Source organism: Vulpes vulpes, chromosome 7, assembly GCF_048418805.1.
Source record: "Vulpes vulpes isolate BD-2025 chromosome 7, VulVul3, whole genome shotgun sequence".
Lineage (NCBI taxonomy): Eukaryota > Metazoa > Chordata > Mammalia > Carnivora > Canidae > Vulpes > Vulpes vulpes.
The window spans coordinates 36,169,485-36,196,116 of NC_132786.1; the positions used below are offsets into that span (position 1 = coordinate 36,169,485).

The 26,632-nt window shown below is 38.2% G+C and overlaps 2 protein-coding genes across 17 annotated transcripts in view; both read right to left on the reverse strand.

Annotated features, from left to right (window-relative positions):
* NRG1 (neuregulin 1) overlaps nucleotides 1–26,632 on the reverse strand; it is a 1,080,326-nt gene that overhangs the window by 115,335 nt on the left and 938,359 nt on the right. For 4 of the 16 annotated variants that reach the window (XM_025993570.2, XM_025993571.2, XM_025993566.2 and 1 more), the window contains exon 1: nucleotides 4,507–5,173. The exons of 10 other annotated variants lie outside the window; for them this stretch is intronic. In XM_025993570.2, the coding sequence (XP_025849355.1) occupies nucleotides 4,507–5,173 (667 nt within the window). Of the gene's footprint in view, nucleotides 1–2,859; nucleotides 2,994–4,506; nucleotides 6,049–26,632 lie in introns of those variants that run through there. 2 more of the 16 variants (XM_025993564.2, XM_072763565.1) reach the window with 2 other exon arrangements.
* LOC140599663 (uncharacterized) lies at nucleotides 5,487–5,675 on the reverse strand. The gene has a single exon (XM_072763566.1). The coding sequence runs from the start codon at nucleotides 5,673–5,675 to the stop codon at nucleotides 5,487–5,489; it is 189 nt and encodes a 62-aa protein (XP_072619667.1).

Sequence of the window (26,632 nt, forward strand, 5' to 3'; positions counted from 1 at the left end):
AATCATACTAAGGAAAAGAAAAGGGAGCGATACAGAAGAGGGGCAAAAGTCTGAATTAACTGCCAATAAGAAACCAGTATATTGTTCTAGAGACATACATTTGTATGTGTGTTTGTAATATGTGTAAATACCATTCAGTATTAAAATGCAATAAAGTATGTGAAAAGATCAGTGAAGATGCTTTAATACTTTAGAATGCATTGAAATATGAATAAATAAAGCCAGAGTGGCATAATTAGAAAAATAATTTGGATTCAAGAGATAATTGGGTGGGTGAGAAGGCAGAGGAATGAAGAAACCCGGTCTAGGTATCATAAAAGAACAAGGAGAACAGAGCCTGCAGTGCAGGGAAGAGGCGAGCCACAGAGCCATCTGCTATATGTCAGGAAAGAGCCCACCCTGGAAAACCCAAGCTCTTTTTGACAGCAAGCTCAACACTCTATGGAGGATCAAATAAAAAGACGAAAAGACTACCCCTACTGAAAATTTCATATAAGCAAAATTTCACATAAGGCGGGAAGGAAATGGAATTTTAATAGTATACTATACATGTTTGGTCAGTGTACCACGTGACATCTATCCCTGTCAGGTGGATGCCACTCTCCAGCTCTATGCTCTGGACCAGGGAAAAGATGACAAGAGAAAAGAGCCATGTGTTGTTTGCTTAAATTCTGGGGGACAGGACACTCTTCTCTTCTCTACTATTTTTTGGATTTCACTACACCTTTCAGAATTTTGTGGGTTTTAATAAGAGAATGTCACTTTCTCTTTCATCTTTCAGAGCCTGGATTTCTTCCTCACCTGTCAATTTAGAAAATTATTTGGTTTCAGTTGAGGATCTTTCACTTTCTCCCAGTTTTTAAGATCTTGAGCTTTAAGCAAGTTCAGTTAAAGTGGAGAAAAGTTATTTGAAACCACTATTCTGAAATACCTACAAGAACAGTTGCAAGGAACTCGAAGAATCTCTTGGGCTTAAGATAAATGCCACTTTTAAAGTGAAAGGAAGAAATCCTTTGGTCTATTCAATTAATCACGTTGAGCTTTTGCAAATGGCAGTGATTCATATGTCACTGTGGTAACAATGGTTTGCCATGCAACCCAATACAAAGAGATTTTAAGACAAAGCAAAAACAAATTTGGCCTAAGATGAAAATACTAATACATTCTTATACTACAGAGTCGGTTGTCAAACAGGCTCTCCCATCCAGAAATACGTTGTCTTCCAAGATGGCACTATGGTTCCCTGCTACAATTTAATTAATCAGCTCTTTTTTTAATAATCTAGGTTTGCAATGTCTCGAAGTCTGTCCTCTCCAGATAAACAGAGGTTAAGAAAAATTTCAAAACCCAGGCAAAGAAAACAAATTAATGGTTCAAGTATAATTGCCCATAAAAACTTAACTATTACCATGGCAAATAAAGATGTGGTAGTGGGAAACCACTAACCATACACAGAAAAGCTTCACATTAAAAAAAAGAAAAGTATATATAGTCTCTAATTCTGCATTAGATTTCTTGAGATCTAGATTTATCCATAGATTAATCTGGTGAAAACATGAAATTATATTACCTTATTAAAAAAATGCCCATTTTAAAAAACCTGACATAACCACTATTCCTATAGACAATTTAAAATGTTATATATTGCCTTTTATTACAACAAAGACAGAGAATGTTTTAATTTTAAAAGAGTCGGTGGGAAGGGGAGTAATTCTAGTGTTTATAGAATAAAAGGCAAATACTAGAAGGTAGATTGGTTGGGGAATAACAGAGCAGACACAATTACTAAGATTGTCTCTCTTCCACTCTCTCAGGCTCCAGGATAAAGAAGAATCAATTAGCCCTCCACAGACTATGACCTTGAAGGCTACAGCTCTGTGAATAAAATGCTGAATATGCTCAGACAGATAGGAAATGGAGAATAATGTCCTGAAACCACTGAAGAGCATGGTTCAAATACGATCATGTCGTTTTAAGATGTATACCATCACAGCCTGCTTAGTTCATGTCAAAAACACGCATGATGAAAGGAAAGCTCTGGTTCTTCCTGTCACTAAGCAGTACTTTCTTAGTTGAAGGGAAAAAAAGTGAACAAGGTTACAGAATGACAGTCTGAGTCCAAGTTTTTTGGTTTTTTTTTTTTTGCTTTAGTTGATGGTCATGAGCTTTTTAAACAACAAAGTGACCACTTAACATAAATATCTAGAAAAAAAGCTCCCTGAACTAATCTCCCTCTCCCCCCAAAAATTAGACTCATAATTTTTAGGATATTAGTGTTTTTGTTGTTTTCTGAGGCCAGAAAATTAACACAGGGTTTCCCCACAAAGAAAACCCATAGGCTGTAAAGTGTTAAGCACTGTCTACCCTTAACTTAAGGGAGAAAAGTACTTCCCATACTGCTTAAGGCTTATCTCCAATGCGCTTCAAAATGCTGCAGCTGTGTCTTTGGCCAGAACTGGCCACACCATGATGCTTTTAGGCGGCAGTAAATCTTTTCCACTCAATGCAAATGCCAGAAAATCAATGCCCAGGCTCGAAAATACAGAGAACAAGAGAAACTATAAGGAATGCATACCCTATTAAAACACTTAATAGAAGACTTTACCTTAAAAAAAAAAAATGTCTTCTCAAAAAGTTACAACTTACTATTTGACCTGGTCCTAGATCAGGAAAAGGTACTGGACAGTTCTTTACTTCCCCGCACCCCCCCCCCCGCCCCCGCACCAAGCCCCAAGATGACAAAATTATAGACTTGACAAGTTTTTTTTCAGTGTTCTCTTTCTTTTTCTGGGCAACTGAACTTATTCAGGCACAATGTAATTAAAGACAAGTTTCAAACAATAAAGCCAAAGAAGTAACCTTGTCTCCACGGTGAATTTTGCTTCTCTTTGCAGGATCTGTACTTGCTTTTTATAGCCTGTCATTTCATCTGGGTATTATTTCCCGGTCACTTTGCCAGGTGGGAAGAGGCGGTGAATGCAGTGATGTCTGTCAGACCTTTAATGATGCTTCAGGGATTTGATAAAGATACAAAGCAGTGTCTGCAGAAAGGAGGTTCTTTACTAATTACACCTGAAAAACAAGCCTCTCTCTCTCTCCCTCTCTTAAATCTCTGCCGCTGAAAACTGCTGTGTATGAAATGATCGTGAACCACAAGCACAAATCAAGTTTTGTGTGCTGCTTTACCACCCGGCTCTACTTCGTTCGGAACATAATGTCTGGAAAAGATATTCTTTATTCTTCCTCGCCATCCAGAGGGAAACAGAAGGGGTGAGTATTTCATCACAGAACCCTGAGCCTCAACTCTAAGAGATTTTACACACGTTATTAAGAACCGAATCCTTTCATCTTTTGCTTTTTTTCTACTAAGGACATACTCAGCAATGGGAAAGAGTAGAAGACAGAGAAGCGAAAATAAATCAGAAACATTTAGAAAAGAGAAGCTAGAGGGAACTCCTCCCTCTCTCCTGACGTTTGGAGCAATCTGACTAGTCATGGTTTCATCCCCGTCAACTTTCCATTGTACAAGCGCTGCAGCGACCCAGTCGGATCGGCAGCATATTGTTCTGTATTGTTTTAAGAGCGTGGGCTCGCCTCACTCCCAGGTTATTAAGCTGCGCGGCTGCGGTCCGCCGGGCAAAAATGACACGTCTGGGGGAAAAAAACAAAACAAAACAAAACAAAACAAAACACAATGCACCTTACTAATGGGTCTTGTACTTTTTAATGCCTGCCAAGGAAGCTATTTAAACATTTGATTACAGAAGACAAAACTAATTTGGGGGAGATCCTTTCATGCAGAACTGTACTGCGTCTGGAGGAAAATAAAGAGGCTCCTTAATAGATGGATGCTCAGTAGCCGAAACTACAGTCTGGGCAGGACAGCGAACAGCCTGCCGCTGCCGAGGGGTGAGCCCCGTAAATGCAACGCGCTATCAGGAAGAACCAATTAAAGCAGAACCGCAGCGAGAGCAGAGGGCAGCGCAGGGAACAGGGAGAAGGGACGGATGGAGACAGAACAGGTGGAGCGGGACAGCTGGGAGGCAGAGGGTAACGGAAAGGTGAGGACGGGTGACGACGTCTACACTGCCCGGGAGAGAGACGCCAAAGCACCCTCGCTGTTGCACGGGAGTCACGTTGATGTACGAAAATAAAGGATGCTCTGATGCTTTCATTTCTAAAAGGGCTAGAAAGAAATGGAACGGCAGTTACATTGGAGCATGACTCGCAGACGCTGAACTTGTGGGTACCCCTCTCCCCAGCCTGTGATGGACGATCTGGCGGGGGTTGTGGGGAACACCACCTCCTCCCCGCACTTTGCAAGATCATTTCCCCCAGGGCTTCCAGGCCACCCCGAGCGCTCCAGCCCCACGATGTGCAGAAACAGAACCGTGCAGGGGGAGCTAGAAGACGAGGCCGAACCGGCTCCAGGCGCTGGAGAACCGCTTAGCGCCTCGAGCCCACCCCCTTCCAGGATTCAGCACCTCTCTCTCTCTCTCTACTTACAAAGTTTAGGAGCAGTTTGGAGATTAGTTTCTGTTGTTTGTGGCTGAGTTGCTGACTTGGGTGTTCTCACCTCGGGGTTCCGTGTGGGGAAGGGGAAGGATGGCGCAGTGGATGGCAGGAAAGAAAAAGCAAAAATACGATTCTTCGGGGTTGGTCCCACGGAGGGTTCAGAGGACACGACAGCATTGTCAACTTGCAATGTAACTTGAACCTCAGTTTCAGATTGAGCCCTAGAGACAGGTGGAGTGTACGCCTCAGACGCGACCCACACAGCTGAGGCGGCGGTTGGATCCAGAGAAATAATCGGGTCCTGGCCTAACCCCCCAGGGTCAAGGTGAGTGGGAGAGTCATACTCAAATATCTTGTCCACGAATACCCACTTGAGGCCGGCAATGCAGAGGCAGAGGCTGACTAGACAAGCCAGGATGGGGACAATGCAGATTTTCTCGGAGTTGAGGCAACCTCTCAGGCGCTCGGCTTCCAGGCAGACGCAGCAGGGAACCGCCAGGCCCACGAGGCCGGGGCTTCTCCCATCTTCAGTCTGGGTCTCTGGCATGTCTTCTGCTGCCGGAAGCCCGTCAAGAGATGGGTCTGCACTCAGCTGAGTGGAGGGGCTGGAGGACCTCTCAGCAGCTCCCTCGGACATGTCTGGGGAATAAATCTCCATCGGCTCACCTCCAGAAGGCCCGGCCTCTCTCACGGTCCATTACCATGCAGAGCCCCCCCCAACCAAATGATACAGCATCTTACAGGGGGAAATCGATAAGTCTTCCAAGTCCAAGGCCATTATCAAAAGCAAGAGGAGTTCAGGAGGAAGGGAGGAGAAAAAGCCTCTAGCAACTACGGAATAAAAGTATATTGTAATTCGTGACTGCTGTTTCTGGGCCACTTTTGCAGTTCTTTCAGAGGCTTCCCCAAAGCATCCCGGCTGCTCAAGAGGACCGAGGGCCCAAACAGAAACCGAGCTGGTTGTTGGTCAATTAAGTAAACCAATAGCCCAAACTGAAAGGCATGTTTCTCACCTCGAGCATCTGAAGCTGGTGTCTGCTTAGGTGGAGAAAACAACTGTCATGCAGGAGAAGTAAAAGCAAAAGCAGGACCAGCGGCGGCGGCGGAGGCGGCAGCAGCGGCGGCGGCAGGAGAGGCAGCAGTGACAGTAGCAACAGCATCCTGTTGTGTTAACGCGACGGCTGAAAGAGGCTGAATCATTACAGAGCAGCAGGTGCCTGCCCTCGGAGCATCACTGCAAACAGGATCATCACAGAGGGATCCGAAGGGAAGAGTGCGGCCCCGGAGGGGCGGTGACTCCCCTCCCCGCCCTGCCTCCACCCCCACCCCCCAACCACTCCTCTTTGTCCTTCTTGAGCGCTCATTCACTTTCTTCCTCTGCGGCTCTGCCCTGCTTCATAGTCTCTTTCTCCTCCTTTCCCCTCCTCATCCAAAGACGTGCTCTCTCTCTCTCTCTTTCTCTCTCTCTCTCCCTCTCTCTCTTTCCACCCTCCTCCCTCTGTCCGCACTCCAGGGCTGCTGGCTGGTCTGAGTAAAATCAGTATACCCAGCAACGCAGGACTGCCAGTGACTTCCTATTTTATCCAATTAGAAGGAATAAAGGCCATCGAATCAAAGAGAAGCAGGCAGGCACCAGTTAAGCTCAGTCCCCATGGCCCCCACCCCTTTTCTTCCTTTTCTCTTTTTCTCCTACAAAAGCGGCCCCAGTATTCCACCCCCACCTCGCTCGCTTCCAGTCCTGCCGGCTCTCTTTACTTCACCCACTGTTGGGTCAGAAAAAGCCAGCGATCGATGCTAGCAATCTAACAAAGCTGGGATGGGGCGGGGGATGTAGGTGGGACCTTCTGGGTTGGACCTGAGGCTTGGCAAAGTCTGATATCTGATTCCTCCCTAGAGAGGTAAGCTTTTCAACAGCAATTTCTTCTAGCCTGCCGCTGAGAGATAGCATTCCTTCCCCTGCCCTCTAATAAGTTTTGTTCACCAAGAGGACTGTTATTACCTGATTTTCAACCAACAGTTAGGACATTTTTTTCGAACCATGGACAGCTCTGCCTTCAGCCCTGTTCAAGATGATTGTGCAAGACTTTGCAATACCCAGGGTGGAGTGCGGAGCCTCTGACAGAGAAGGGGCATTTTGGGAGGGGAGAGGTGTTCATGTATCCCCACTCTGGTACCATTTAAATTTCCATTTCCTCTTCTCACCCACAGCAGTCCTAGACTAATGCCAAGCTAATAAGAAACACTGGTAAACAGCGCTATGAAGGGAGCAAAAGGCTACCGCTTCATTTTGAAATTTGCCTTCATTGTGACTCCACACTGCAGAGGTTTGAATTCCCTGGGCACTGTAATATATACCACATGTCCTCAGCTAGAACCACACTGCAAGTATTAAGAAGAGTTTTCCATAAGAGTATGCTTTTTGGGTTAGGTTTCAGTAGCTTTACCTTACAGTTTCAATGCAGATTTTTCCCTCCTTTTAAAACAGCAGCCATTAAAAGACTGGAAGAAATGTGGTCTTTAATAGGGAGCACAAGATTCCCTGAACCGCCCCCCCCCCCATTCTTGCACGTCAGCGCATATTATATGCATCTGAACCTTTAATCCATGCTTTACTGTGACTGCACACCCAAATGGTTTCCGAGGAACCATTTTGCTCACCCATGTCAATAGGAGTCTTAAAAACTCTCTCTAAACCTATACTACACAACCATCATGAGTCCCAAAAGCAATAAATTTAGAGCTCAAGTCCTGAGAAATTCTGCTTTAAGCACATTATATTTTGTATAGCACAATCTCCACTGCTCTGCAATACTTTTTAACTTTAAATGGGCTCCAATAAGAATCAGCTTGCAATAAGAATATTATAATTTCTTTCAAAATGAAATTGGTCCATAATTATAAATGACTTAAAGGACATTAAATCTCAAAATGTGTTTGCAGTAACAACAGCTACAAAAGCCAGAACCAATGTGCCTAATTGTAGTTATGACTGTGACAAGCTTATGGGCAAAATGACTTATCCTCTCCATAACCTGCACTTATATAACAATAACCAATTGGTTATTGGTTATCTTTTAAAATAAGATCCTGTGTCCACTTTCTAGCTTTAACTATTTTATTTTTCTTAATTAATTAATTAATTAATTTATTTATTTATTTTGTGGTGGGGGAGAGCAAAGGGAAGAGAGAGAGACTCACAAGTAGGCTCTGCACTCAGCAGGGAGTCAGATGTGGGGCTGGATCTCATGACCCTGAGATCATGACCTGAGTGGAAACCAAGAGTCAAACCCTCAACTGACTGAGCCACCCAAGAGCCCCACTAGCTAACTGCTTTTAAAGTAATGAGTTTTCTTAAAGATTCTAACAATGGACACGAAATTTCGTATCAGAGAAGCATTTATAGTAATCAGACTGAGAGGTATTAACATCTTAAAAAATATTCAAATCAATATAGACAAAGTCAATGTGTATGCTAAATTAGAGTACTTTATAATCCCTTTTAACAGATCACCCAGTTTAAATACATGGTACCTAACTCCTAACTTCTGTCCCAAACCAACATTACACTCAATAAATTGGCATTTCATGCGCAGCCAATCATTTAAGTTTCAAAAATCAAAATGGGGTTCAGGCAGACCAAGTCAGGCAGGTAAGAGAAGTTACCAAAAACAGTAACTCACAGTTAAGAAAAGTGGTCTTCAGCTTGTACCAACAACTGCTCACCTCACCTTAATCACTGAGAGCAAACAGAGTCTACAAATTATTGGGCTCTGCTCTAGTTGTCATCCTAAAGACACCCAGCACTTAGAAAGGAAAACAACATACCCTACAAAGGCTAGGACAAAACAGCAGAAAAAAATCTTGCAGACTGCCACAGCAGCTCTTTCCCCTGGGCTACACACATGGGACAATGGGATGTGTATGTGTCCTTCTGGAGAGGTATTCCAAGAGCCCCATGGCACCTTGAAGCTAAGATCAGCTTGCAGAAAGCCAGCATCCTGTAAAGTCACTTCCCACCATTCATCAGAAGGTGAATGTAATTGAGGAAAGGGAGTACAGAAGATAAAGGAGGAAAAAAACCAAAAAGAATTCTTCATTGAGACTTGAGATGAGGAGCAGAAGGTTGCCTTCATCCCTTAATCAAATCCCCTATAGCAATACAGAAGTGAGGAAGGGTGGTGTGAATTGGTGAAGGATCAGAATTTCCTTTGGATGAAACGCGCCTATTTGGAGGAAGAACTGCAAAGATATACCACTTTAACCCTTCAGGTTCCATCCCGGTAAAGCCCAAGAACACCCATATTTCTATGTCCCCTTAAAAAATAAACACGAGACATGTTTTTCCTATCTTTCTAAAACCACACTGCCACCTCGTTCATCGAAGCTATATTATGGAGCTCCACCTTTGTGCCAGGTGCTCCGCTAGGTTGTTAATATATTATTTCTTATCTTCGCCAATCCTGTACAGTACATATTATCTTCAAGATAAAGAAACAGACTCAAGCAGCTTAGGTAACTTAGCCATGGACACAAAGCTATTAAGTGATAGGGCCAAGATTTGAACAAAAGTCTGACTCATGCTGTTTCTGCTGAAAAAGACTGCTTTTATTTTTAATCACAATAATGCATCTGATCATTTATTGCTTACCTATCACTTCAATGGAGAAAAAGTGAACCAGAAAGTGTAGCAATGAAAAAAGGCTTAGTACCTTAATATAGTTTGCAAACAAACTTAAAGGTGCCTCGTTTCCAAAATAAGAGTTTTCTAAAATTTTGCCTAGTGACATCCAAGTTATAAGGATTAAGCATACGCTATTTACATGTTACCTATTTATAATAGAAACTAAATGAGCTCTTCCAGTTTCAGTTCCAGCATCTTCTCTGGAAAGCTCTTTCAGTTGTGTACATTTGTGAAACAAATTGCCCCGAAATAGCTTAAAACAACAACCGTTGTATTCTGTCTCATGAGTCTGTGGGCTGACTGGGCTCAGCAGAGTGGTTCTTCTGCTCCACTTGATGGCAGCTGGGTCTGCAATCATCTGGGGTATAAGTAGGCTGGAAACTGAAGATGGCACTCATGTGACCAGCAGCTGATGCCAGCTGGGAGCTCAGCAGGGACTGTCAGAGAGTATGGCCTCTCCCTGTGGCTTGGGCTTCTCACAGCATGTAGCTGCAGTCTGAGAAGAAGCCTCTCAAGGAGGAGGAAGCACAAGCTGCCAGTGCTCCTGTAGACTGAATCTAGAGGCTTCATGGGTTATTTCCATTGCCTCCTACTGGGGAAGCAGGATGGGGTGGGGGTGGGGAAGTAAGTCTTGAAAGGATAGTGACAAAGAATTTGCAGCTATAATTAATCCATCACACAAGGTAAGGAAGTAAATGTTATTAATAAGTCGACCTGGGACAAGAGGAGACAAGGTAATGTAGAATGGGATTTGGCAGATTCTAAAAAAATCAAAATATACCTGTATTTCTGATCCACTTTCAAAATATTCCAGCTGCCTTCTAAGCCAGCTTCAATGAAGAAAAAAAAATCCTATCATATCATCAAATATACTCAAATTCCTCTGCTACTTCAATTCAAGCCCAGCTATTGGGTTCAATATTTATTTTATTTTATTTTTTTAAATTTTATTATCAGAACTATTAAGCACAGCTCTGGCAGATTAAAGAGGATAGTAAATGCCAGTTTGCTTTTAACCATATTACCTGAACTTCTTTTTTTTTATATTTTCTTCCCCTGAATTTTGGCTCTTTTGCTCCATAAATGTTTATCTCTGAAAAAGCTTACCCTTGCTCCTAAATTTTATGGCTAAAAACACAGAATTTACTTTGTGGTGTCTAGTACCACGATGATCAGGATAACTTTTTTTTTTTTAAGATGTATTTATTTATTAGAGACAGAGAGTATGTGTGTACATGTGTGAGAGAGCACAAGCTGGGAGAGGGGATGGGGGAGAGAATCCCACCAGACTCTGCAGAGCACGGAGCCTGGATGTGGGCTCCATCTTGTGACCCAGGAGATCATGATCTGAACCAAATCAAACAGATGCCCAATGGACTGAGCCACCAGGAGCCCCTGGGATAATTTCATTTCTAAATTATAGTCATTGGAGATGACTATGGATAAAAAGTAATGATTTATGTATTTGCCAATGAATTATAAAATCACAGTTTTCTTAAGAAAGATTCACGTTCTAAATGTAACCTTAAAAACTTTCTGCTTCCTATGGAGACGACAAGTACTCAAATGAACAGTAGCCTCTTGCCACTCATTTGAAAGTCATTCTGTAGGTGGCCGCAACACTTCCATGGAGCCCTTCCATATTTCCAAGGCGTGACCCAGCATTTTCTTAACTGTACCATTACTGGGGCACATCTTCACAGTTTGTGCTATTATTTAATTATGCCATGTATATAGGACTGAAGAACACAATTTCTTTGAAGGCCAGGTCTATCACTATCTGGCTGTCCCAAGCCTAGAGCTGTGTTATCCATCCAGTACATACATTTTGTTTGGTTTTATTCTTTAAAAAAAAAACAAAAACAAAAACAGATTTTATATTATTTACTCATGAGAGACACAGAGAGAGAGAGAGAGGCAGAGACATAGGCAGAAGGAGAAGCAGGCTCCCTTTGTAGAGCCTGATGCAGGACTCGATCCCCAAACCCCAGGATCATTACCTGAGCCAAAGGTAGATGCTCAACCACTGAGCCACCCGGGTGCCCTAGTTTGGTTTTATTTTTCATTGAAATTGAATTATACAGATTATGGTATTTCTGATAAATGGGCAAACCTTTTTCATATCCATCTAATTATTCAAAATACCCTTATATTCTTGTTCATTTTTTCAAATCTTTTAGTGTTCAGTTCAGACACATCCTTATCAAACTTTTCTGATTGTTCCTATATATGCCTTTTGTGAACTTATCTTATGCTAGTGAAGCTCTGTTAGCACACCTATGCTTCACTTTTCACCACCAAAGATCCTTTCAGTGGATGGAAAGTTGGGAATAAACCAAAATTTACCTGTTGTTCCTGTAATTCTTCTCTCTTCAACTAAACAGAAAAAGTTCTCTGAGGGCAAACCAAATCCATGTACTATCTGATGCTCTTCTACATTATTCATAAGGCTAAATGGGTGATATGAAACTCATTTTACCTTACTGGGAAGGTATCTTCCCCCCACTTTGAAGGCGAGTAAAGATTCTGATTATACTTTATCCTTAACCAGTGAAAATGTTCTCAGAGAAGACAGTCTGACTTAATTTTAAGAATTATTTTGTGAAATGCTTATACCAAACATTTGGTATTGACTGTGGGCCTGTGTTCTCATTTTATAACAAGATGATCAATTCACTCCAGGACATTTTGTTCTTTATGAATTTAGATCCTCTGTTACTCAAAGTACAGTATATGACCTGAAAGATGAGGATGTGAGAATTTTATATAGAAAGATATCTTTAGTAAATGGGATAATTACAGTAAGTTTTCTTTACTTTGAGAGAGCCTATTAATTTCTCACTCCCTGTAGGTAAAATTATTAGTTAAATGCAAACATAGTTTATTTTATTTTAGATTTTATAGGTCACTTTTCTTCTAAAATTACACTGGACGTGTTCTGGAAGTAGCTGGAGATGGTTGCACAATATTGTGATAAATACCAGTGACCTGCTTACATTAAACTGTTTGATTTTAGGTTATGTGAATTCTAACTCAGTAACATATAAAATGACTCTTGGACACTCATCATGGTTTCAGCTTCTCCAACATTCAATTTTAAAAGGCAAATATGTCCTACCTGACCAGTTTTACTAGTGGACTGCACTAAAATAATGAGCCTTTGGTGTATGTTTAGGCTGCCCTTTCTTCTATAAAATCTCAGTAGGTCACATGGTATTAAATCTCTGACAGTTATTAATTAACTACGAACTCTGAATTAATGTTGATGATGCAACACTGAATCCAAAGGAACTCAGAAGCACAAATAAAGATATAATAAATTGATGTGTCATTGAGCGTTTCAATTCAAAAGACATTTTATGAGAAAATGAGCAAAGGCTTATAACTCTATCTCATTTTATATATTTCAAATATTATTTCTCATTGTTCAACTCCATCCCATTCCCCTATTTAGAATATACTAGAAATATGAGCAAAGGATCGGGGAGAAAGTGGCAGTGAGTCTAAATTATCTGTATTTTCTACGCAGTGTGCTTTGTTATGAGATGTGTGATAAACTCACTACCTGAATGTAAATTCCATAAGGGCAAGCACTTGTGTCTGTTTTCATCACTATATCCCTTCTGCCTAGAACATGCCTGGCACACAGAACGCATTTAGCGTTGTTGAATAAATGCATCGATATGGAAACTCTAGTAAAGAGAGATGAATTAACTGTGGGAAAACATCTTAAAGGCATGGGTACTCCAGATTGTAAGAGTTGTATTTGTGTCAATAAAAGCAAATAATGTTAAATTACTGTGTGTGTATATGTGAAAGAGAAAGAAAATTATCCTTACAGTGACTACTCTGATGTTATATATATGGGTAGCCAATTATAATGTTTACTAGAGTAATATATGTTGGATTAGTTATCTTGATATCTTTGCTTGTTTCATTAATATTCACTGCTTTAAGGTAAGATCACATCACAGAGACAATGGCTAAGAGAATTTTTGTTTATTTTATCCTCAGGTCTTATGGCAAATGTAACAAAAATGTAAGGGATAATCTGTACTTTTAAACGCATGTACATATATTATGTTATTAAAAAAATAAAGACTATATACTTGGTTGCAGCAAGAGAAATTAAACATTAGGAAGAAATATCTCTGATAATCAATGCCCGTTTAATACAAAGTCAGTAAAGTTTCAAATATGGAAGTAATTAAACTTGATTTATACTTAGGCACAAGCTATTTCAGTTTCTTGTCAGCTGACTCTATTAACTAATCCCCAAATCAATCCAGAAATGCAGTGTATTGCACAAAACATCACTTTACAAATGCTCTGGAATTTGTTACTTTGATTTTTTCAATCTTCTGCTTCAGACAGAACTTGTTGAACATGAGATGGTCCACATATGAAGGCAGTTATGAATTACTTATAAGAGAGTACCATGTACTCAAGAGACTCTGAAACATCATATAAAGCCTTATATAAAATAAACCTTCACAACTTACCTATAATCAAGGAAGTTTGGGGAAGGGAATTATCTGAAGGGTCCTACTTTTAAATACAGCCCAAGTTTGTAATTTTGAGAAGAGTTCATCCAGAGGAAATATCACACAGTATACATTTTCCTTAGAGTCTACATAATTCTCTCTCCTTGTTACTGATCAAAATGAAAATACAAAGTTGCATCAAAAGGAAAAAAGGGAGGAATATATGCAGTTTCCAGAACTGATTTGGCATTCCCAGTGAGCCACCTAACTGGCAATACTGTTGTAAAGTCATAAGCCTTATAATGCTCATAGAAGCAGAAGTATCTTATTTAAAATCAAATGCCAGCCTCATATTTTTCTGCTGCTTCTCAGTCCAAGAGGTGGACACTTTTTCTGCATTGTTACAATTTTTATTACCTAAAAATACGAATTTAACAGTCATAAGATAAGAGTATCTTGTCATTTCCTCTCCAATTCAAAATCTTCTATCATAAATCACACAATGCGTTGCTAGGCTCAGATTTGTTTAAGAATGCTTGTTTCTTTTCTATTTCAGAAATTATATGGTGAGTAAGTATTTAGGCTTCATGCAAAGATAAACTGTTATCTCAAGAATAATTAGATCTAAAATTTTCATTTTCACTGAATGTTGGAGCTGAGGTAGGACTTGCCCACGAATTTTATTTTATACAAGAAGACCAAAGGTCCCAGGAGGTAAAAATAATCTTCCTGGAGTCACACTAAAATTAATTAATTTCAGTGTCAAGACTACAATTCAGGTTTAATGCTCTTCTCCTTTCAACTCATTTCTACGTACTGCCAATGTAAATACAAAGGAACAGTAGAATGGATGGTTTAGGATGTTCTCTCACTACTGCCATGGATTATCCCTACAGAAATATCTCACTTTCAGCTTTTCACTGTGACTGCTTCTTCTTGAAAGTTAACTCTGTTTAATACTCCTATGACCACTTTTGGTCACAACTCTCCTGATTATTTAGTTCCTCTTCCTGGAAGTTAGAGACCAATATTCATTTTTGGACGCATTTATTAAACCTCATTGAATTGCACAAAGGGGACACACAGAACTATGCTGTGGAGCCCAACTGCTTTCACTGAGGATAGGTCTGAGATAAGAAATTAGTTTAACAATGGAAACATGATAATGAGCTTTATGCTTTAGAAAGAAGGTACAGAATAGAGACTCTAGTGGACGGAAGGGAGCTTATATTAAGGGAGGAAAGAAGACTCCCATGTCAAAATAGGGATCAGCCTAATTAATATTATTGCAATGGCTCAAAAACATGTAATACCAAGATGGCCAATTTCTGAGAACTGGTGAGGCAAGGTTATGGCCTCTTTTAATTTGGAGAGTCAGAAGAGTGGCACAGGGAAGGAGTGATTATCTGGAACAGAAGAAAGAAGGCTATTGCTAATGGAGTTAAATTCTGAAATCTGATGCCTAGAAAATCCCAGGTCCAAATATGATGACTCATGCCAAAGAAACCTATATTCTGTTTGTTGGCATAATCTGCCACTTGAATATTCTTTTAAAGATTGTAATAAAACACATTTATCAGGCATAGTGGGATAGGTGGGAGTAAAATGCACTCATGTATGCAATTTACTTGAAAGGGCATCTAAAATAAGAGTAAAATGAGCATCTGATAAAGCAAATATTACTTGTAAAATCTAGACAATGGGCATAAGACTTTTACAATGCACTCAACTTTTCTGCAGTTTTGAAAATTCTGTAATAAAATGCTGGAAAAAATTTTTGAAGATTTTTTTTCATGGCTATTTTTGGCCATCTCATATGACAGAGAACCCATCTTAATATACTATAAATGAGTTTTATTATAAAAACTCCACCACCTATGCCAAACAAACAAAATAACCAACTCCACATTCATTAACCTGCATTTGTGTACTTCCCTTCCTCCACTGCATGTACCCTTCCCTGCCCTCCTTCCCTTATCACTCTTACTTTGAGGGACTGATTCTTAAAATGAATTTCAACATTATATCAAAAATATAAGATTCATATAATTTTAACTACTATCTAATGGCGACGAAGTACCTTTATATAAACAAATCATTAGTTGCTGCAGAAAATCTAAGAGCTTTTCCTGACCCTTCCCCCATACCATTTATTTACTGAGAAAGGATTTTTCTTAATGCTGCCCTTCAGTCCCTGGGGAATTAGAACATCTATGAATAATGTGAAGAGGGAAACTGTAGAGTTCACTTTACTGACAATCAGAAAGGTTAGACAGTAAGCTTCATTTTGTTGGAAAAATAGAAATGGAGTCCTTTAATTGTTGATGACATTTGCATCCTGAACATATCTTTTTCCAGTGGTCAAATGGCCAGGGGATACTGTAAGGCCAAAGACTCTGATGTGGAGGTTGAGCTTCTCCACTGCTGTATTTCCCACCCAGTTATGCATACAGATATTTTATAAAACTGTTAAATATTTATGATGCAGTACAAAGCCCCTCTAAAAGCATCTGTATTTAACTAAATCATGTCACTGACAGCAAGACGCATGCAGAGTCATTTCACCTAGCAGGAAAGTACTTCTTTTACATATCACTGCCATGCAGAGTTTCAACCATATGCTGTTTCTACCCCCACATACCACCCGTAAGAAGGAAAAGGCTTTTAAAGAGGCTTCTCAAATGAAACATAAATCTTCTGAAGTGTTTTTCAAAAATTCTTCCCTGAGGCTCTGCTATGGCCTGTCACTGAGAGGTGAAACAAATAACCCATCCTCAGGTTGAGTCTCCTTCATCCCAGGTTAAATACTTGGATTTAACCCAATCTTTACCTCTGTCATGTCCTTCCAAATGTTTATCACTGTAGTCTACCACTGTCTGTATTAAAGACATCGAAAAAGTTAAATACCAAAGGATATCCAAAAGGTATCCATGTACAACTGGATCCCTCCCATTCTTCCCTTTCATCCACAAAAGGAATCCAAGGAAAAACGTTTTTGATGAGTATATCAGAAGTTAAATTATTGGTAATCATTCACAGACTTAAAACCAAAGAATCTATTGAGATAAATACTACTATTTAAACCATTTTCTAAGATACTTAAGCTTTTGGTGATGCAAATGAACAGCAGAGAGAAACTGCTGGATTTAAAAAAAAAAAAGTGTAATGAGAAGGTAAGACATTTTTAGGCATCTCCAAGCTCAGAGCTAGCTGTACTCCTGGAGACAGGAGGTTTAAAATAACCTATGGCTGAGGGGGAAAAAAAGCATTCAATGGGTACAAAAAAATTATTTTAGTGAACTGTATGCTGTCAAAAACTCAGAACTAAATGCTTGAGTTGTCCAACTCAAAATGAAATGATATTACTGTAATTCAGCCAACATACAGCAACTGATTAGGAAATTTGCTGTTCAGCATTTAAACTAACTTCATTTCACAGGCTGGAAGGTAAAAATGGAAAACCTCAGGATGACCTGCTTTTCAAAAGCAGTAGATTTCAGATTTTGAGGTCGCTGTGTTATATATGATCAAAAATAGCTACCATTTCTAAAGACCAAAGATGTATGTTAATTCATCTTGCTATCTATCTGTCCATCCATCCAAAAAATGTTCACTAAGTGGGTGGTCATGTCCCAGGCGTTAAACTGGGGTTTATAGATGTGGTAGCAGGAAGGGAAAAGACATTCTAGCCTACAGTATCTCTTTTCTCTGCAGTAGAAAGTCGGTTTATCTGCTAAGAGTGAAGGCATGATTCGAATTTTGAGAACAGTAAGGTCTAAGTGTCCTTGGAAAATAGAAGAGACAGTTGACTATAAAAAACAGGCAGGGCAAGCATCCTGGCAAGTAATATATATATACCAGACCTTCCTTATTTATCATCCTCACTCACTATCAGGAACCTTACTTCTCCTCTTGAGAATTATATTTTGCAAGTGCACAAATGGAAGAACACGTAAACAAAAAGGTCATGGATAACAGAGGAAATAACTTCTGATGAGCCCCCCTGTTCTTGGACCTAAACAAGTAGGGGGAGGGAAGAAGAAGAGAAGAGAACAAGCATATGATAATGACATGGATTGACTCCTCAGATTAGGGCACTTTTTTCCAACAACAGAATTTAATATGCAACTCTAGGTGGCCCACTTAATCATGCTGCGTGTCGCTGAACTCTGGCCATGATGAAACCGACCCACTTAAATGACGTCAGTAAGTACCTGAGTCATAAACCTTAACATACTGAACAATGTGATGCCTCTCTGTTGTATATTTCTTCCACTATGAACAGGATCACTGAGGGAAGAAGACATGCCATAAACCCAGAGTTTTAGCAGGAAAATTTAGTTTCTCTCTTTCTATTGTTTTTTAAAAGAAATGAAATCAGTATCTGAAAACACTGTGCAGGGGTGCCTTGGTGGCTCTGTCAGTTAAGCATCTGCCTTCAGCTCTGGTCAGTGCTGTCTCTCAATGAGTCCCATGTTGGGCTCCCTGCTCAGTGGGGAGCCTGCTTCTCCCTCTCCTCCCTACTCATGCTCTCTCTCACTATCTCTGTTGCTATCTCTGTGTCTCTCTCTCAAATAAGTAAAATTAAAACACTGTGTAATTACAGCTAGTTAAAAATTATTCCTATTACACTGAATGGGGAAGGTTTGGTCTTTAGTTATTGCCTCTTCTGCTAGAGATTTCACATGTATTCTTTCTTTTATTTATTATTTTTTAAAGATTTATTCATTCATGAGAGAGAGAGAGAGGCAGAGACACAGGCAGAGGGAGAAGCAGGCTCCATGCAGGGAGCCTGACATGGGACTCGATCCGAGGACTCCAGGATCACCACCTGGGCTGAAGGCAGTGCTAAACTGCTGAGCCACCCAGGCATCCCACTTTTAAATGTTCCTCTTTGCCAGTGTATCCAGATACATTCTAGGTTCATCTTGTTCTTGCTGCCTTTGATAACTTTGCTCATTCACTCATTCATTCAGTAATTATTTAGTAAGTGCCAACTACATGCCAGGCTCTACTTAAGACTATGAGAATAAGAGAAAGAAAGCAATGGTTCCTGCTTTCAAGATGTTACACTCTAGGGGAGGACGTAATTTTCCTAATCCCAGTCTGGCACAAATGCAAATACTTCAGAAGTGAAAGTCCATGTCTTCTCGTGGATTCTATTTATGTGGCAGACATATTCTGGAAACAGTGTTTATTGTATATGCATGTCTAAGTATCTGAGATTTTTCTTCACTCAAAATCCAATTATGAAAATATTTCCTTCCGATAGTGTCTTGACTAATGACAGAAGAAGAATGCAGAGATCCAATTCCAGAAAGCACTAATCCTAAACAGGAAGACTTTGGAAGTATTGGATAATTAGAGGCAGAAAAACATAATCCATCTATATCTATCCTCAGTATCCATTAAAACAAAACACCCATCGAAACAAACTAGGCTATAGTAGTTACAGATGATGGGTTGATTTTTTTTTTAGGTATTATTGGCCTGATTGTTTTTAGTGGGTGGATTAAAATACATAAATGAAATATTAATATACTGTATTATTATCTTTTTTGGTGAATTGGAGACTTCTTATTTACCAGTGATGACAATGCAGTTTTAAAATAGGGCTGGCCAAATTTTCTGAATCATTAAGGAAATGTTTTAATTTCACAGAAATCCTAACATTTCAAAATAGAAAAAATCTGTACTCAAAATCAAAGAGAAAAAATTACACTACATACAGATATGGATCATGATTTAATTTAAAAATCGGTTGGTTGTAGAAACTAGTTTGATCAATAAGGAAGTTCGACATGAGTCAAAGAAATAAATATGAAACATTTTTTTGAAACATTTTGATTAACATTAGTTCTGATAACTATCTAGTTCTGCAAAATTTCTCTGACATGACAAAAGCTAAAAATGACCAAAATAAGTGTCACTATTAGTTATAAGTCATCATATTCATGAATACATGAGCCATTCAGATTTAAACTGATAGTAATTAAAGAAACCAATAGTGAAATGAAGAGGATTAACATCCTTTATCTACTTAGAAACATGATTTTTCCTTCTTTCAATTGATTCTGATGAAAATATACAAGGCTCTAGAGCACCCTGATTCCCATTTAACATCTAAATCAACTTGAATTTTTTCATCCATACAACATAATTTTAAGGCTGAACAATCATTCTATGAACATCCAATGATGGCATTTCCAATAAAGAAAAGGATATATATTGGGATGAAACGTTCTAACTTTATACTAACATTGTCTGAAAGTGCATCTTAAAGAACATTGCTAAAGAAGTTTTGTTTTTAAAAATTGGCTTCTCGTTTAAATACTAAAATCTCTACTGCTCAAAGTAAAACATTAATTTTTAATGACACTAAGTTTATAAACACTTTGAAGTTAGAAGTAGGATATATATTACTTACTTTACTATTAACTCATTATCATAGCATTTTTCCTTCTTCATCCTAAATCCAGTAACTTGTTATACCATCAAGCTGGAGCACTATGTATTATCTTTAGCCAGTATCTCACTACTGTTCTTAAGAACAAGTGTGCACACACCCAAAAAGGGTAAATGGATTGTGTGCAGAGTAGAAGAGGTTTTAAAAATAAGTAAATTAGATCTAATCAAAAGGTCCTAGGTGAACATTATAAGCACTTTCCATGTTGAATTAAGCATGCAGTTTAGTCAGCAAAGACACTATTTTTATAGATCATGTTTATGTCTACTATAAATATCATAAGCATTCCATTAACATTAACCCAGTGATTAATGCATATATGATGGAGTTGGGTTCCAATCAGTGATAATAACTGCCTACAACTATTTCCCCAACCGTTCATCTCCCCACTCTTTTACCCTAACAAAGACATGCCTACTGAAGTCTAAGGGTTCATGTAGTTACAGGAAACCAGATACATTATTTATAAGGATGCAGAGGATAGAAAGTTCGGCTATGTCGCTTACCAGAGCAGTAGTAGGCTCTACGTTATTGGCAATAGGAACCTTGCCAGTGCATTAGAAGATGAGATTGAGGGATCACTGCCAAATAAAATAGCTAAGTAATAACAAACGTTAAAGAGCCTTGGGGGTTGGAGGGAGTCCTGAGCTCAGAGCTGAAGCACAATTCAGATCACCAAGCTTTCGCAGTCAATGCAGAAAGAAGAGTTGTAATCCCAATTAATTCATTGTGTCTTATCTTTCTTGAGTGCTTGGTTTTTAATTACAGTTATACACTTTTTTTAAATGTACTTTCCGTGGTTTGCAGAATCTGTCTGTAGTTTTATACAGGTGCTGAGCCCTATTGTGATGTATGTGCTGTGCACATTGACATATGCCAAATAAATGGAAACATTTGTCATGTATGAAAAGAACCCACTGGACCTGATGTAAAGAACCAGGGAAGGTATTGCAAACGATTAAAACCTGCCTGGAAATGCAAAAAATAAAAAATAAAAATAAAAATAAAAATAAATGTTACTACAGTATCTGTGTACAAACGAGAAAATCACAACCAGTATAAAACAGGTACGGTGCATAGATTCAGACTGCAAGCTCAGGGATTATTCATCCTGCGTTTTGTGTTGTCCACCCTATTTACAAATCCAGATCACTGTTTTAGTGATCCAGGACAAATTGGTATTTTCTCCCCTTGATTTCAAAGAAAAAGAAACCCAACCATGAAAAAGCCACAATTTCTTACTCTTCATGTGTTCGAAACTGATATATTGCTATAGACAGACACCTGTCATGGCTTTAAGTAGATTCTGAGATAGTGCCATTCAAGTTTCATTTTCTGTTTAATCATCGTCAGTCACTTGGAATTTATACCACAATGCAACAAAAGGCTGCATGCTTTAAATGTTAATAGCAGCAGGAGATGAGAATGCCATCTTGCCTGGGAAAAAAAACAACCCTAAAAACTGACAAAATAAGTCAATCTAAATACAAAAAAGAAAACTTACTGTAAAGATTCTACACTAAATAACTTTATCAATCTGAAATTTAAACAAAAAACTATGATTTTTATTCTGCATCTCAAAACTGATCTGAAAACTGTCATCAAAATGAAGGAGGAGGTAGTTGAGGCTACCTATCACATGTTTGCTTCTTATAACCCAAGTTTTAGATATTTAATGCACACATCTTTTATTGACCATAATACATTCATCATTCTCCGTCCACCCCAAAGTGTGTGTGTACTAGAGGTTCCTGGTATTCCTTCTAAATTATCCAAGTATCAATGAATATAATTTGTTACCTCAAACTTTCTAGTTTTAATGTTTTTTTTTTATCATAGTAAATGTGTAATATATATTTCTGTACTTTGCTCAGGAACCTTAATTCATAAAACTGATTTGGTCCAAGCAATCACATTAGAGAAAAAGATTATTTTCAAAAGTAGCCGCAATGATCACATGACCTTCAGAGTATGAGGTCAGAAAAGAGGGGGCCCCTAGGTGGTGCAATTGGTTTAAGCATCCCACTCTTGGTTTTGGCTCAGGTGGTGATTCCAGGTTCCTGAGATTGAGCCCCATGTGGGATTCTGTACTCCATGTGGAGTTTGCTTAGGACTATCTCTGCCCCTTCCCCCCCCTCCCCTTTCCCAAAACAAATAAATAAATCTTTAAAAAAAAAGAAAAACAAAGTCACAAGACGAGCCCTCTGAAGATTTGTCTTTCACCCTCTGCAATCAGTGAGCGAAAAGATTACAGGATCTGGAGTCAGAGAGGGGGGAACGCAGCCTTGCTTCTGCCACCACCTGTAATATAACCGTGACAGACATGGACTAGTCTGAGCCTCTTAGTTTCCTCATTCATATAATAGCATTAATAAATATTTATTCTCAGATGAGAATAAACATGTGATAGGTGCTCACTAAAGGATATTACTACTTTATTATTATTATCATTTTTTTAAATTTTTTTTTTATTTATTTATGATAGTCACAGAGAGAGAGAGAGAGAGAGGCAGAGACATAGGCAGAGGGAGAAGCAGGCTCCATGCACCGGGAGCCCGACGTGGGATTCGATCCTGGGTCTCCAGGATTGCGCCCTGGGGCAAAGGAGGCGCTAAACCACTGCGCCACCCAGGGATCCCTATTATTATCATTTTTAATGATAATAAAAGAAAGGTCAACCTTATTAACTCTAAGCGGGCACTCTCTTACTCCCAAACAAGTGACTCTTCAGCACCACAGGGAGGAACAGCGACCAACCAGTTAAGATGTACATTTTCAGATAATTTGTAATAATCACATCCAAGGTGAAACAGGTTCTAATGAATCACCATGTAAATGAGTATTTATCTAAAAATGAAGAAACTTTCTAAATATAGAAACCAGAAAAAAAATTTGAAATAGAAGCATACAAAGTATGAAACACTTCTCAAAATTAAAAATTCTCTAATATTATTTAAGCCAAGGTTATTTTTTAAAATTTTGACTTTAAAATATTTAAATATTTGTTTCATGATTTAAGATTTAGATGGCTTTCCTATAATTACATCTGTACAATTATAATAACTAATAAAATATAATAAATATAAAAATATATAATAAATATAAATAAATACAATAAATATAAAATATAATATAATAACTAATTAAAAATTATAATTAACTAAAAAAATCACCTCACTGTTTATGTTTATATCCATTTAATTAATACTTCCTGGGAAATGGCATAGTGCTATGTTTGGGGAATGGACACAAATATAACCCCAAATTCCTTCCTTCTGGACCTTACATTCTGGTTTGGGAACTGATGTGCATATCGTGTTAATTAACAAGTGGCAAGTTTATTGCTTGAAGCAAAAGCTATGAGACAACCAGAAGAGTACCCCTGGGGGGTGGAAGATAATCTAACATCTTCCTACATCAACAAAATAATAAAGAGTTTACTTTCTTCCTTGATTGGACAAGCAATGCTTTTTTTTTTTTTCCTCCACAATTTCAGAGCATAACTTATATAAAATATACCCAGGTCTGCAAAAGGAGGGAGGTGAGTTACAACATTTTGAAAATATATTGAGATTATAGTTGGTCCTCTTCTTCACAAAGACCCTCTCTACTAGAAGTCTCTATTAGACACACTCCTCAATGAACTTTGTACACAAATGATCACAGCCAATGTTCTAGAAACATTAAAAGAGCAAGCAATAAGTTTTACTAAAATACTTGTTTCTCTATGTATATGTGTGTCAGGTTTCATTTTTATTTTCTGACAAAGCTGAACAGTTTTAAACCTCAGTCCCCTTCACCTGTACTGTAAAAAATGTTTTTAAAGGTCCCAATAAATCCCTTATGTGCCCTGAGTCACCTATATCCTTCCTAAAGCTTATCTTGCTTTCACACACAGTCTCATTTGCACATACACAGCAATTCTGCTGCCCCCATAATCTATTCGTTCTAAAACATAACCAGGAACTCTTTGTATGGTTTATTTTTTTGCAGATAACTTGAGGATCAAGCCTGAGCAAGATGCATTTCTGCTCTGGAGTATTAGAGATGTGAAAATAAGAAGCTGCCATAAGGATAACAGAGAAAAAAAAATCCATCTGGATCAACTAAAGGGAAATGTACAAAATTTGTAAAAAATCCATTATGGCCACTTAAATTTTCTCTTGATATGTGTAAGGCTATTTCTCTTCATATTTCCTCACACGACATCTCATAAAAATATCCTGTCTGACATGGTGCATTCTGCCTGGAACAGTTCATCATTGCTGGACCATGTTAGATTTCACAACTGTTTTTAAGTAAATGTAGCAACTTCCTTCTTATAGGTTTGTAAACTAAGAATTAAAATAACAATGATCTGTTCTCCAAGTTACATTATTTGTGAATGGCATGGATTTTTATAAGTTGATTAAATAGCTAGATCTCTAAATTAAAATGCAGAACATTTCCTTTTGCAGATTCTTTTTCTGAATATTCTGAATACATCTTAATTTTCACATGACGAATTTGTAGTTGAAAATTCAGTCAAATGACACAGAAGTTTCTTGTCAATTAATCACTGCTTTTAATAAATGAATTTTAAGGAATCAAAAGAGGAATCATTATAAAGGAATATGTTGTTTTTCAATATTTAGCCATTTTAATAGATTTATTTTATTATTTTAATTTCTATGTTTCATTCAGTAATAATATAATTAGACATGTTTTCATGTTTACTATTTCTTTACTATTGACCTTTGGGTCAATTCAATGGACTTAAGAAAATAAAAACAAACACCTCCAAATTTTGACTAATGAAAATAAAATTGTTCAAGAAACTTCAACTTTTCCATGTACATGTCCAGGTAACCTAATCAAAAGTATTTTTTTGAATATCTTTTAAGTCCATCTATGAACCTGGGTAAGTTTCTGAAAATCAACAATAATTCAATTTACCATAATGTCATTATGCTCATCTAAAATTTCCAGTTAAGTTTCTAAATCCCTTAAAAATTCCCCAAACTACTTTCAAAACCCTCCTTAGTGCAAAGTAGCTTCTGATTGTTCGTAATGTTACTTGGTCTTTTACTTTAAATAGTAAATCACAGATTTTCATCATTTTTCTTAAATAGGATAAATTAATTCTTATCTCTTGGTAAAATTACTGAGCTTTAAACATGAAGCAGAAACAATTGGCTACTTAAAACAGAGACCACAGTAAAAAAAATAATATTTTCAAATAATATTATTCAAATAATATTTCCTTTTAAATCACATGCCACAGAATGGGTAAGTGTATTCTATCTTAAGCAATATTATTTAAAACAACAACTTGATTTATTTTTTTAAAGATTTTTATTACTATTTATTTATTCATGAGAAACACAGAGAAAGAGGCAGGCATAGGGAGAACCAGGCTATGCAGGAGCCTGAAGCGGGACTCGATCCCAGGACTCTGGGATCACAACCTGAGCCAAAGGCAGAGGCTCAACCACTGAGCCATCCAGATGCCCCCAAAACAACAACTTGATTTAAAAGTCTGCCCCCCATATTTCACTTTGTATCATGAGCATGTGTCATTGCACATAATTATCACAATTAACCACAATTAGTCTTTCTACTTTACTACAAACTACTTCACCCAAGGACTGTTCTTGATTCATCTCCCCCAACCCACTCTCCACTTCAAGAAATACATATCACAGTTCCTACCTAGCATCATACTGGATCACTGTGGGAGATAGATTATTAACTATTTGCTTATTTTAATCAAAGAGAGAAAAAGTTCTAAGACTCACACAGCAAAAATTTTAATTTTCCACTTACCACTCACTTGCTATTTGACCTTAGTTGTCACTTGGCCTATTCGGATCTGTATTTTACTATTCTGACTATTGGAATGTAGAGATTAATAGCCCAAAATTCCTTTTAAAAATTAAAAGAAAGACTGATGATATTTTCCATCACAGCGAATAAAAGTCCTGCAATATTTAACAAAACCTGTCTCTGTCTCTCTCTTGTCCCCCTGTCACCCTCTCTCAATTTCTCTCTTCTTGTCACATTTTTTAAAAAGCTTGATATTCCCTGAAGAAGAGATTCTGGAATCTCTTCTGAAATTCCAAATTCTGGAATACCTGAGCAATGAAGAAAACAACAGCTCATATGTGATCAACAAATTCAACCTAAACACCAAATCTCTAAATGAGAGATAGTTATGGACTTGAATGGAGATGAGCATAGCTTGAGACTCTAACCCACACTGGCACATATAATTGGTTTTAAAGATTTTACTGACTTCTGGTAGACTGAGAGATAAAATGAAAAGTGCCATTCCAGCAATTCTTTGACCGTTAGTTGAACTATGAATACACAGCACCTTTATTTTTAAAAAATGAATTAAATACTCAAGTGCCCTGTATGCTAGATGCATTATAATAAGAATAGGGCGGGGAAAAGTGAGTTCTGCCTACAGATGAACTGGTGAAGACATTATTTCCTCCAGGTTTC